General features: G+C 42.4%; 1 protein-coding gene across 1 annotated transcript in view; it reads right to left on the minus strand.

The window, feature by feature from the left end:
* Positions 1 to 14199, minus strand: part of TNFSF10 (TNF superfamily member 10) — a 39471-nt gene extending 25272 nt beyond the window's left edge. Inside the window, exon 1 of the mRNA XM_033959207.1 lies at positions 13907 to 14199. Within this exon, the coding sequence (XP_033815098.1) occupies positions 13907 to 14029 (123 nt within the window). The 5' untranslated portion in view covers positions 14030 to 14199. The remainder of the gene's footprint in view (positions 1 to 13906) is intronic.
* Positions 14200 to 14551: the final 352 nt, after the last annotated feature.

Raw genomic sequence — 14551 nt, forward strand, 5'->3', positions numbered from 1 at the left:
TTTAAAATCCTAAGTAGCAACATTCTAGAGCTCAGATTGTGATGTCATAATGCCTCTGTCCACCAATGCCTAAGCTCCATCCTCATCTGCCCAAGCCTCAAACACTTTAAAATCCTAAGTAGCAAAATTCCAGAGCTCAGATTGTGATGTCATAATGCCTCTGTCCACCAATGCCTAAGCTCCGTCCTCATCTGCACAAGCCTCAACCACTTTAAAATCATAAGTGTTCGAGGCTTGTGCGGTTAAGGCAGAGCCTACAGGAATGGGGCAGAGACAGTGGCAAAACTCACGGGGACGGGGAAATTGAGTTCTTATAGGGACTGGGACAAATTTGACCCCGTGTCATTCTCTACTTTGGGGCTTTTGCCACATGGCTTTGTAAAAGAGGGGGGTTAAGTAGGTGCCTACCTGTCCTCTCTCTCCTCTAGTATAACTACATATGGCAATCAACATTGGACCAATATTCAAATAATTTACACTTCTAATTTTGAGAATTATGCACCTAAATTGCTTCTTTACCAGGGCTAAATTCCACAATTTATACTCAAAAATTCATTAAACTCCTAAAATTAGGAGCCTAAAAAGCAGTTGGAAACAGGGGCAGTATTAGGTCAGGGGAAAAGATTTTCAGCTTTAGGCTCATAAATCTAGGCATGCATGGCATCAAATGCATGGCAGGCCTAAATTTAAAAGCGTGACTTCTAGACTCCCAAATTAAGATGAATTTAAGAGCACAGATTTTAGGTTTTGTTTTTATATATATATATATATATATATATATATATATTGCACCCAATGGGCCAGATTCTATAAAGCAGTGATTCCCAACCTTGTCCTGGAGGACCACCAGCCAGCCAGGTTTTCGGGATAGGCCTAATGAGTATGCAAGCAGCAGAGCAGCAGTATCAAGCCGAGTTTACAACACGACAGTCAGATAAAAAGCAGCGACGGCAGTTTTCAGTCGATTTATAGAAAATGTGCACATCCCCTGAAGAAGCCGTCCAGGAGTGAAACCGCCTGGCCCAAGTTCCGTTGGGAGCAAGCTATGTGCTTTATTAAATTTTGAGAAAATCAGTGGTTAAATCTGAATACTGAAATAAGACCAAAAATATATATATATACTGCTTACATAAAGACTGCACTAGTCACTGCTTGCACATGCATATAAATTTGTTTTAAATAACACGCATGAAAAGAAAAAAAGATTGCTGGGTTTTTTGACCAGTGATGGTGTTCGAGCCCCTTTAAAGTGTTTTCAAAAAGTGAATCTTTCAAAGACTTGGGTGTTTGAGGTCTTTTCCCGGACATGCTCTGAATCTATAGCAAATCAAGATAGACATTTCCACTATAGATTTACTTTTGATCAATTTGGATTTGTTGATAGTTTTCACCAAGTGGTTTTATAAATGGTGCAGTTAGGCAGTATTCCGTAATTCTGCGTGCACCTTTTTGGGAATGCCTCCGACACGGTTATGCTATGCCCACTTTTGAGATACAAATCATGGGAGTTAAGCGCCATGCCTTATATAATAGAGCCCTTCCAGATGTACCCAATTCTTGGTGGTTCAGAACTCATTATCCAATTTTTTTTTCGCACAATTTGGAAGCGCGCCTGAACTTTCGTGCGTAACTTTGAGTGCCATATATAGAATCCGGGGTTTAGTGTGATTCACGCAACTAATACAAAATAAACTGCCCCCACACTATTTCTTTCCTGAAATCCACATCCCTCAAATACACTCTGTCCAGGTCCCCCAGCCAATTGCCCCCAACAAGTTCTCCCCCATCTCCTTTCCTTTACACTTTTCCCACCTTTTTCTCCATCCCATCATCAAACTTTCTCAGTTTCCAATCCCATCAGTCAGCCTTCACCATCCTGTCTCTACTTCTCTGTGGATATTTTGGGGTCAATTCCTTTCATTTTTTCTGACCAATGGTCCATCAAGATCAGTAGCCCATTCTCACGGTGGCCAATCCAGGTCCCTAGTACCTGACCAAAACCCAAGGAGTAGCAACATTCCATGCAGAATCTCAATTTTTATTGCCAAAAACAAGAAATCAAACATGTATAGTATAAACCATGACTACAAAGTGGAACAAAGCAGATTAACAGCATCTGAATGATGTACTCTATATAAAGAGATAATGAGTAAAAGACAATACTAATAGAAAAAAAAAACAAAATAACAATAGTGAATCTTTAGGGGTCCTTTTACTAAGGGCTCCTTTTATCAAGCCGCGCTAGCGGGGTTAACGCACGTGACATTTCATCCCGCGTTAACCCCCGTGCTGGCCAAAAAAATTACCGCCTGCTCAAGGGAGGCGTTAGAGGCTAGCACGGCCGGCAGTTTAACGTACGCTATTATGTGCGTTAAACCGCTAGCGCAGCTTGATAAAAGGAGCCCTAAGGCGTGCTAGTGCGTCTTAGTGCACGCTAAATACTAACATGTGGCAACGCGTCCATAGGATATAATGGACGCGTTAGCATTTAGCGTGCGCTAATTTTTTGCGCATACTAAGACGCACTAGTACGCCTTAGTAAAAGGACCCCTTAGTTTTAAACATTCCAAAAACATAAAGAAGTCCTGGATGTCGGTCAAAGGAAAGGAAAACCAGGAGTTTTGTTTTAAAGTTATTATAAACTAGTATTTTAGCCCGTTACATTAACGGGTGCTGGAATATATGTCTGTCTGTCTTTATTTCTGTCTCTCTCTCTGTCCCGCTGTCTTTCTTTCTGTCTGTCTCTCTCCATGGCCCCCTTTGTCTGTATGTCTTTCTGTGTCTCTCCCTGTCCCTGTGTCTTTATTTTCTTTCTGTCTCCCTTCCTCCCGCTGGTGGTAGAATATATGTCTTTCTTTCTTTCTGTTTCTCTCCCTACCCCTGTCTTTTTCTTTCTGTCTCTCTTCCTCCCGCTGTCTCTCTTTCTGTCTCTCTCCCTGCCCCTGTCCCTGTGTCTTTCTTCCTATCTCCTTCCCTACTTCCCTGTCCAGCAGCCGCAGCATTCCCTCTCCCTCCATTTACCATGAGAGGAGCCTGCACGGACCAAACAGCCCGAGCCCCGAGCAGTGTAACTTCCCGGTGGCTCCTCTCACGATCGCCGCCTTCTCCGACGCAGGAGCGGCTCGTGAGAGGAGCCGCTGCAGCGTCTTTGAAGTTAAAAAAGAAACTTCAGCCCGGCTCCGTGCTCAGCCGCCGACAGCCACTGCGGCCTACAGCTGCCGCAGCCTGCAGCCACCGCGGCCGCACTCCTACCTGTGGTGCCCTACAGCGCACGGAAAATGGGAGCACGCAGGTGGGAGTGTGCATGCACGGCTTAGGGTTTTATTATATTAGATGTTTTTATTGTGAGCCACCTAGGTTTTAGGCAGCTAATAAATATTTAAAATAAATAAATGTTTTATCAGGTACAGTAAGTATTTTCTAATTTTTTTTTTTTTTTTACTTTAAGCAATAACCTGTTTAAGGCCACATGGAGATGCAAAAGGATTTGAACCAGGCTTCCACAGTTCTCCGGCTACTCCTCCGCTTGCAAGGCATTCTTTCAAGCAAGCTCATAGAACAAATTGGGAGCCATCAAACTTGATAAGAGGAGGATTTCTTATGGCGGACTTTGTGGTATCAAATGTTACACAAGAAGCACTTTATGGAGCTTAACCGCACTTGGTTATCACCGATGTTTAATGTGAAAAGATACCATGTTGTTGACAAGCAGAGAGGAAAAGCTCAGTTTTGTTTTTTTATGCAAACCTGTTTTTCCAACTCAGATGCCAAAGTACATTTGCACATCTAGACCTTTAGAATACTAGATAGTGCAATTCATTTTATTTTAACCCTAGTGCTGTAGAAATGCTGGCACTGGCTATTTAGTTCAATTTATCGTTAAAAATTGATATACTGACCTTCCTGGGATAACCATTCAAAATGGCTGGAAAAACAAGTACGCTTCCCCCTCCATATTCGCGAATTCCGTATCTACGGGTTTGGTTATTCACGATTTTTGACCAGAAATTTTTTTTTTTTTTCAAGCTATTTTTAGCCCTGTAAGCCCCCCCTTAAGCCTTACCTGATGGTCTAGCGGGTTTTCGGGGCAGGAGCAATCTTCCTACGCTCCTGCCCCTTGCAGATCGCTCACAGGAAATGGCTCGAGAGACTATGGGAGCTCAAGGCAGCCATTTCCTGTGAGCGATCTGCACGGGGCAGGAGCGTAGGAAGATTGCTCCTGCCCCGAAAACCCACTAGACCACCAGGTAAGGCTTAACCCCCAGAGACCCAGTGTTGTAATATTACAACATCACATTTAAGGCTACAAAATAAACCCTCCCCCATTTTTTTCTTTTTAAAACTTCATGTACATTACTAATAGAACCTATTGTTCAGTTCTGCAACACCATTGGATGGTTGAATGTGTAAATAGGTCTGTTTATCTGGCCATGAAGTCATACAACCCTGTTGCCTGCTTTGGAGTATATCATCTTGTTGTTTTGGATGGGATACATCAGGACTAAAGTAAGTAAAAAGCTTGAAATATTTTTTTATGTGATCATTAATATGTGTAGATCATGCAGATTTTATGACATCATTGAATATACTGATTTTAAGAGATTTAGAGCTGGTTATTTCTATGTTGTAATTTTACAACAGTGGGTCAAAGTGATAGCAAGGTTTTGTCTGCACTCCCCTGAGACCCAGTGTTGTAATATTACAACATCACATTTAAGGCTACAAAATAAACCCTCCCCCATTTTTTTTCTTTTTAAAACTTCATGTACATTACTAATAGAACCTATTGTTCAGTTCTGCAACACCATTGGATGGTTGAATGTGTAAATAGGTCTGTTTATCTGGCCATGAAGTCATACAACCCTGTTGCCTGCTTTGGAGTATATCATCTTGTTGTTTTGGACGGGATACATCAGGACTAAAGTAAGTAAAAAGCTTGAAATATTTTTTTATGTGATCATTAATATGTGTAGATCATGCAGATTTTATGACATCATTGAATATACTGATTTTAAGAGATTTAGAGCTGGTTATTTCTATGTTGTAATTTTACAACAGTGGGTCAAAGTGATAGCAAGGTTTTGTCTGCACTTTAAACTTGAGAAGGTGATAAATCTCCAGGAGGTGAGGATTAAAGTGTTTGCATGTCTAATTGAACAATAGGTCTACTTGATAGAAGTTGTGGAATATGGAGTTATCGGTGAAGTGGACAAGGAAAATAAATTACCCGATGACCACCTAACTTCTGATGTTCAAATCATCCCAACAGAGGCAGAGCATCCTGATGCCAAGACTGGGCCCCGTGACAGATATCGATGGCTGAAAAAGAATTTCATCTCTCCCAGTACTGATTTTTCTGGTCAGGATGTCAGTAATGATGTCCATTCCCTCTGCACACCACTGGAGTACTTTCAGAAGTTTGTGACAGAAGATATGATCAACGCTCTGGCAGATAACACAAATCAGTACAGTTTTCAGAAGAAAGGATCATCTATAAACACAAACACAAAGGAAATAGAGCAGATGATTGGCATGTATCTGAAGATGGGTCTTGTCCAAATGCCTGGAGTCCGTATGTACTGGGAAGCAGACACAAGATACAGTCCTGTCGCTGATGTAATGTCACGAAACAGATTCCAGTCTCTGTTGACATCATTACATTTTGTGAACAATCTAACCGTGTCTGAGATGGAACAAAAAAGTGACAAACTCTGGAAACTCAGACCATGGCTTGATGCTTTCAGAGAGAAATGCCTAAAAGTGGTCCCTGAAGAACATAACTCTGTTGATGAAATGATGATCCCTTTCAGGGGGAAATTCAGCAGCATCAAACAGTACATGCGTGGCAAGCCAAACCCATGGGGGTTCAAGCTGTGGGCAAGGACTGGAATCTCTGGTATACTTTGTGATTTTGATGTGTACCAAGGCAGTGTGAATGGAATACGGGCAAGATCTGAACTTGGACTATCAGGGGATGTTGTGATGAAACTTGCTTCCACACTTCCACATAGTCACAACTACAAGATCTATGCAGACAACTTTTTCACCAGCATCCCATTGATAGTTAGGCTGCTGGATTGTGGAATTCATTACACAGGAACAGCCAGACAAGTGCGCCTTCCAAACTGTAATCTTGAGGATGAGAAAAGCTTGAAGAAAAAGGGAAGAGGAAGCTTTGATGTCAGAGTGGAGTCAAATCACAACATTTGTGCTGTGAAATGGTTTGACAACAGACAGGTTACACTTGTGTCTTCCTTTGCTGGCCCACAACCAGTGGAGAAGATTCAACGCTGGGACAAAACTGCCAAAAGATTTGCGCTAACATGAAATTTTTTGTGCAAAAACACGAAATTTCTTGATTACCGCTGATAGAAATGCCAAAAGGAATGCCACCGAGAGGTTAGAAAAGCAAAAGGGAAATATGAAGAGGGGCTGGCCAGGGAGGCGAAAAACTTCAAGGCATTCTTCAGTTACGTAAAGGGGAAGCGACCAGCGAGAGAGGAGGTGGGGCCGTTGGACGATGGGGATAGGAAGGGAGTGATCAAGGAGGATAAAGAGGTAGCTGAGAGGTTGAACACGTTCTTCTCGTCGGTTTTCACGAGAGAAGACACATCTAATATACCAGACTCAGAGGAGCTTATGAGTGGGGAACAGGCTGAAAAATTAGAACACATAGAGGTAAGTAAGGAGGATGTCCTCAAGCAGATAGACAGGTTAAAATGCGGCAAATCGCCGGGCCCGGACGGGATCCACCCAAGGGTTCTGAAAGAACTAAGACAAGAAATAGCGGGCACAATCCAGCATGTTTGCAACCTATCCTTGAAAACTGGAGAGGTACCAGAGGACTGGAAATTGGCGAATGTCACACCTATCTTCAAGAAGGGATCGAGGGGTGACCCCGGAAACTACAGGCCGGTGAGCCTGACTTCAATTATAGGGAAGATGGTGGAAGCTATGATCAAGGATGGTATTTGCGAGCATATCGAGAGATATGGCCTACTGAGAACAAGCCAGCATGGATTCTGTAAGGGAAGGTCATGCTTAACGAACCTTCTGCACTTCTTTGAGGGAATAAGCAGTCGGGTGGACAATGGGGAACCTATAGACATCATTTACCTTGATTTTCAAAAGGCTTTCGACAAGGTGCCACATGAAAGGCTGCTTAGGAAACTGTGGAACCACGGGGTGGGAGGGGATGTGCACAGATGGATCGAACACTGGTTGTCGGGTAGACTGCAGAGGGTCGGAGTAAAGGGACAATACTCTGACTGGCGGGGAGTCACGAGCGGTGTGCCACAGGGATCGGTGCTGGGGCCGTTACTCTTCAACATATTTATCAATGACCTGGAAAAAGAAGCAAAGTGCGAGGTTATAAAATTTGCAGACGATACCAAACTGTGCGGCAGAGTTAGGTCTAGGGAGGAGTGTGAGGACCTGCAAAGGGACCTGGACAAGCTGGAAGACTGGGCAAACAAATGGCAAATGCGCTTTAACGTGGAAAAATGCAAGGTCATGCATATAGGTAAAAAGAACCCGCTGTTCAAATACAAATTGGGGGGGGGCATTATTGGGAGACAGCAGTCTTGAGAGAGACTTGGGTGTGCTGGTAGATGCATCACTGAAGCCATCTGCACAGTGCGCAGCAGCCTCGAAAAAAGCCAACAGAATGCTGGGCATCATAAAGAGGGGCATAACAACCAGGACGCGGGAAGTCATCATGCCATTGTATAGAGCTATGGTGCGTCCACATCTGGAATACTGCGTTCAATACTGGTCGCCGTACCTCAAGAAGGACATGGCAGTGCTTGAGAGAGTCCAAAGGAGAGCAACGAAACTGGTAAGAGGGCTGGAACACTGCCCATATGCCGAGAGGTTGGATAGGCTGGGGCTCTTCTCTCTGGAAAAAAGGAGGCTCAGGGGAGATATGATAGAGACCTTCAAGATCATGAGGGGCATAGAGAGGGTGGATAGGGACAGATTCTTCAGGCTGAAGGGGTCAACAGGCACGAGGGGGCATTCGGAGAAACTGAAGGGAGATAGGTTCAGAACAAATGCAAGGAAGTTTTTCTTCACCCAAAGGGTCGTGGACACTTGGAATGCGCTACCGGAGGAAGTGATCAGGCAGAGTACGGTACAGGGATTCAAACAGGGATTGGACGGATTCCTGAGGGATAGGGGGATCGTGGGATACTGAGAGAGGTGCTGGGATGTAACACAGGTATAGAAAGCAAACCAAGTAATAAGTATAGAAATCCGACCAGGTCGTGCATGTGCAAGACCGGAGGGTTAGGACTTCGATGGGAAGATAAAACTCAATGGGAAACCAAGGTGGAAAGGGGGCCCCTTCTGGTGTCTCAGACAGGCCGTGACCTGTTCGGGCCGCCGCGGGAGCGGACTGCTGGGCAAGATGGACCTGAGGTCTGACCCAGCGGAGGCACTGCTTATGTTCTTAAGTCAATGGGCGCTTCACAGGGAAAAATTTGCGTTTTTATATGATACTCATTTTTTGTATTAAATTGATAATAAAAATTACTTTTTTCTTTATTATACTATTGTTGTTGTGTATATACATAAACTTAGGTGGGTCTTTATAAGCTGTAAAGTACAAATAAACTTTTAATTATTCCTTACATGTGTTCAGAGAGAGAGTGACACTATTGAAATTCTGCTACCTTACAGGCCCAGCGTTGCAATTTTACAACATCCTCCCCAAAAGTTACTAAAATGTCAAAATAAAAAAAAAACACTGATTTAGGGATCACAAGCCTCCTATAACAACATGTGAACGTTCAAAAACATTTTTTTACGTTTTTTTCTATATTTGGGTCTCTGGGGGTTAAGGGGGACTTTCAGGGCTAAAAATAGCCAGAGGAAGCGGGGGGATAAGGGCAATACCGGCCCGAATATTATTCGTGGTTTTTCCACATTTGTGGGCTGGCTCCGCCCCTAACCCCTGCGAATACAGAGGGGGAAGTGTAATCCAAATACAAGGGACTGCTGAAAGGTTCTCAGCCCAACCAAAGAGAGAATAACACTGACACTGAAATGAAGTGTCAAGAAAGGTGTGGAATAACTTGTAAGTTTCATGGCCCCGTGTCATTCTCTCTTTGCTTGGGCTGAGAACCTTTCAGCAGTCCCTCGTATTGTGATGTCATAATGCCTCATTCCACCAAAGCCTAAGAGCCAACCTCATCAGTGATGTCACAATGGCTCAGTTTCCCTATTCTTGTGCGCATTTACTAGATGCATTTGTCTGATTGAAATGAAAAGTGTCAAGAAAAGTGTGGCTCCACATCATTCAGAGAACTTTTCAGCGGCCCCTCATAGCATCACAGCAAACAATAAAACCAAGGAGTCCTTTTACTAAACTGTGACAAAATGTTACCTTGGTGCACCCTTACATGGATTTTCGCCCACTCATTAAGGACTTTTTGTATTAATGGCCAAGTGTTAATATTCAAAAGCAATAAACAAAAAATGTCTGATCAAGTGGTCCAATAATCTATCACTACAAAACGACCAATCCCACTTAACAGTTGAAGGGTCATTCAATATCTATTATAGTTTATAGGGGAAAAAAAGCCTCAGAGCTAGAAGCAATATGCAGTGTGCCCCTTTAGCATATTTTAATCACTTTTGCACTCTTCAGTACAGTCATCGACAAAAACCCTTTGATAACGTTAACTTTTTTTTCTAATTTTCACTTTTTCAGATTTATAAGTTTAAAAATATTAATTCTTTACAGCTGGTGTTAAGTTACTAATGTAAACATCATTTTCCTTGGATGAATATATGAACACATTGGAGGGTAGGAGGGAGTTTTTCTGGAAATTTCACTATATTCACGTGTTTATATTATATTTATGATATAATTGAGTATAATATTTGAAAGAAGGTGGGTGGGACGGGATATAATTTTTATGTTTGTAGAATTATATGAGAATTACAAGTGTTATTTTTGTTACTAATGATATATTCCTGTACGCTTGCTGTAAGTTTTCAAAATGAATAAAGAATATTAAAAAAAAAAAAAAAAATTCTTTACAGCTGGGACACCATAGCAAATTTAAGGAAATTTGGGGCCTGTTAACAAAATATTGTAAGATTTGAATATGAATTATTAACATTATTTCCCTTTGATTCATGAAAGATTGTTATACGCGTCCAGGAGGGGCAGGGGGGAGGGGTTAAATAGCTTTATATTATTTGTTGGAATATTGTGCAGTATGTTATGTTATTTTATGGTTAATCTGATTGCACTATGTATTTGATTGCAAAAATGAATAAATAATTTTTTTTTTAAATTCACTTTTTCATTTTATTTTGGGTTTTTTTTAGTTGTAGAAACTACTTTACACAGCACTTATCTCATGTTGTCTGGGCTGTTCAAATGCAGATGCAGTGAATGTCTAAGTTTGCTAGAAATACTTTCAAAAGCACTTGTTTTCAAGTTAGGCCATTTCTTCCTGGTTCAATTGAACTGGTGGTTCCAACGAAGCATATTTTTGTAGGTCACTTCCTGTTTATCGAGTACCTTTTGATTTTGATTTTTCCCTATCACAAATTCAGTGCCTCCCAAAACTAGTAGCTTTAATTACTAGTTTACTTTAATATGAGCAGAAAGCACTCCAGGTCAATAATTCCTGTGCGCTTACTCCCTATCCTATTCCGTCTGACCTACTTTTCACACAGTCTCGCCCTTCCTATGTGGGTGGCTGTTTCACCTCATTATCTGGAAGGGTGCAGTAAATATAATGGTGTTAAAACTGCAGCGTCTGCATAATGGAAACCACTCGTCACCCAGACGCTTCCAAAACCATAAGCGTGCGTATTCACAGGAACCGACAGAAGAGTGAAGACGAGTGGCTCAATAATGACTGCCTCCTTTCTTTTCAAAATACAGTAAAACCTTGGTTTGCGAGCATAATTCGTTCCGGAAGCATGCTTGCAATCCAAAGCACTCGTACAGTCGACTCCACCTAAGTGCACATCGGTTAAGCGCACGCTTCGGTTATCAGCAGCCTACCACCATGGTCCCGTTTTTTTTTTACATTAAAGTCAATGGACGTAAACTCCGGATATTTGCAATTCGGATAAGCACAGAACCCGCTTGTGGGTCAACGTTTACTCTGGTTAAATGCAATCGCGTTCTGACTGGCAATGGCTAGGCTTCAAGTTCACACAACAACTTAAGCGCTGGGACAGCTGGGAAAGTGAGTCCACTCAAGCTGTAGGGCAGTGATTCCCAACCCTGTCCTGGAGGAATACCAGGCCAATCGGGTTTTCAGGCTAGTCCTAATGAATATGCATGAGAGAGATTTGCATATGATGGAAGTGATAGGCATGCAAATTTGAATAGGCATTGAAGGCAGTGCATGCACATAGATCTCATGCATATTCATTGGGGAAATCCTGAAAACCCAACTGGATTGCGGCCCTCTAGAAGGGACTTTGACACCCCTGCTGTACGTAAATCACACACTATTAGTCACAGAGTCAGCATATATTATTTTGTGTGGTTCTTTATGATTTTTAGAGGTCCTTAGGGATATTAGATTGCCCTACAAACCACATAGTTTGAAAGGGTTACCTCCTCATATTACCCTATGGCACCTCCACTCAATATTCATATGCAATCATATAATTACATCTTTTTCTTCGTTATTCTTTAGTCATTCAATTAAGTGTACTTAGCTTTCAGCCTTGCATTAAATCCCCTCAACGCCAGCATTCATTAAAATGTGATTTTTTTTTTGTTCTGGTCACTTTAGTCACCTTTGCTCCATGCAGATCACGAAGTGAATCATGACCCCTTTAAAGTCTTTGCATACTAATGAACCTCTTTGCTTGCATTTGACACAGCTGATTAAATTTGGGCACATTGTACTGGATTTGTAAATATGATGCTGGATGGTTTCAGACAGTGCAAAAAAAAAAAACAAAGAAAAAACCCCACCCACCAAAAACCAACCAACCAACCCATGCTTTTATCCCATGTTAACTGCTGATTTGGAGATTTAACGTGTGGTAATGCATTATTGTAGCTTAGGCTCTGTTTTACTAAGATGCGCTAACCAAACGCGTGCATGTTAGTCTATGGACACGTTAGCGTTTAGCATGCGCTAATCGGTTAGCGTACCTTAGTAAAACAGGGGGGGTTAGACTTGCTCCTGTCCTGTGTACATTTTTATTTCTTTAATTAGTTTTCTATTCCATTCTCCCCAACGAGCTCAGAAAAGGTTACGGGTAACATACATATACACAAGACGGTTCACAGCCATAAAAGCGCGTGGGACAAAGGCGTGCAAACATTTGAGAGCAAACAATTGAGCGCAAGACTCCAGCGTGCCGACATAAGAGCTTATTTTAAAGGGCTCCAATGGGGGGTGGTGGTGAGGGGGGGAACCCCCCCAGTTTACTTAATAGTATTTGCGCTGCCACTGTGGGTGGTTTGGGGGGGTTGTAACCCCCCCTTATAGAGGAAACTTAACTTTTTACCTATTTTTTAGGGGAAAAGTTAAGTTTTCTGTATAATGTGGGGGGTTACACCCCCTACACCCCCACCAACACGGAAGCGTGAACACTATTAAGTAAAGTGTGGGGGTTCCCACACACTCCCCTCGTCGAAGCCCTTTAAAATAAGCTTTTACGGCAGCACGCATGAGTCTTGCGCTCAATTGTCTGCTCTCAAATGGCGGCCTTTGTCCCGTCACCACAAAAGACATACATAATATACAGTCAAAATGGGTTCATCCCAACTTCACATGACAGATTATCTAATTCCAAATACATTTCCTTTCAGTAAGTAAAGCAGAGATATTTCACCCAGGAACTGAACAAGGTGTAATGGGCACTCTGGCAAGAATGAGGGAAAGAGAGAGTGTACTTATGTACTTCCCTTTTATGTACTTTTTCTTTAAAATTGTATTTCCTCCCCTCTTTCCTACTGTTTCCTGTGGCTTTAAAAAGCAAATACCCAAGTTGGTCTGGTAACGAATTATGTATATGTGATTTCTTTACAATCATATTTTTACCTTTTGTAAAACACTTTGTAATTTGGTAAAGCGTTCAATCAAATAATATGAATAAACTTGATAAACTTGATTGATTCACCCATTGAAGTCACAAAATACAGAGGGCAAAGGGATGTTGCATTTAATCCAGCCCTTACCAATTGTTACATTCGGTGACATTTGGATTGGACAAATTCCTACTGGAAATGGGGATAGAGGGGTATAGATAGAAGATTACTGCACAGGTCCTGGACCTGTTGGGCCGCCGCGTGAGCGGACTGCTGGGCACGATGGACCTCAGGTCTGACCCAGCAGAGGCATTTCTTATGTTCTTATGTTCTTATGTGACAGGTCAAATGCGCGCAAGACGATAGCGCGCAGACAAAACCGCGAAGACAACTCAGCGCAAACCCAATAGTGCGCAAAGACAATAGCGTGCGAGACAATTGAGCGCAAGTATAACTCAGCGCAAGACAATTGTGACTAAATAATATTGCTAATTATTATTATTTTTTTTATTTTTTTTTAGTAAAACAATGGCTGCTCGAGATCTGATTGTGCCTGCGAGAAATCACATCCCCCCTCAGGTCTGCAAAAGTTTGAGCTCAGCTTAAAAGGGAACACGGATGTGCTCCTAGAACCTTTCTAGTGCAGCAAGACAGCTTTATAATTGGGTTTTGCTTTTAAACCAGCCCCCCCACCCCCACCCCCCAGTGCAACTCTTACCTACGTTACAAAGCAGAAAGTGAACCATCTGGGGTTCTGCTTTCCAACATTTTTTTTTTTTTTTTTTGCTGTAGGTACAATATTTAAAAAGAAAGAAAACATCCTGCCTAGGGACGTTCCAAAAGGGAGTCTGGGTAAAACCAGGATTTGCAGGACGGGCACTTTACCTGCTTAAGTTCGTTTGTAAAGTAAATGTAGGTGACTCCAACACAAATGGACTGCAGCAACACGGCGAGGATCAGAACGAGCCCACAGGTTTGGACCGAACTGGAACCAGCCACGGTTATCATTGTAGGCAAAGGTGAGTCGGTGCCTGTGTCCGGCTGGAGTTCTTCCCTTAGTCTGAACTTGAAGGGCTGACTTGCTCTGGCTGGGAGCCAATATTTCCTTTAGCAATGCAAAACAAGTTGGCTTTTCAGCTTACATGCTGGAACTGGGATGGTTTCAGTTTCCAATGGGCGTTAACCTTTGTTTTCCTTGGAAGCTCATCCTACACAGCATGAAACCAACTGTTGGTAACTTTTTTTAACATCTGTGTTATTGGTCATGCTGATTTCTATAACTATAGATCAGTGGTTCCCAAACCTGTCCTGGGAGACCCCCAGCCAGTCAGGTTTTCAAGATATCCCTAATGAATATGCATGAGAGAGATTTGCATATAATGGAAGTGACAGGTATGCAAATCTCTCTCATGCATATTCATTAGGGATATCTTGAAATCCTGACTGGCTGGGGGTCCCCCAGGACAGGTTTGGGAACCACTGCTATAGATCATCTAAGGCAGTGGTTCCCAGCCCTGTCCTGGAGGACCA

The sequence above is a fragment of the Geotrypetes seraphini genome, chromosome 9, assembly GCF_902459505.1.
Source record: "Geotrypetes seraphini chromosome 9, aGeoSer1.1, whole genome shotgun sequence".
In the NCBI taxonomy this organism is placed as follows: domain Eukaryota; kingdom Metazoa; phylum Chordata; class Amphibia; order Gymnophiona; family Dermophiidae; genus Geotrypetes; species Geotrypetes seraphini.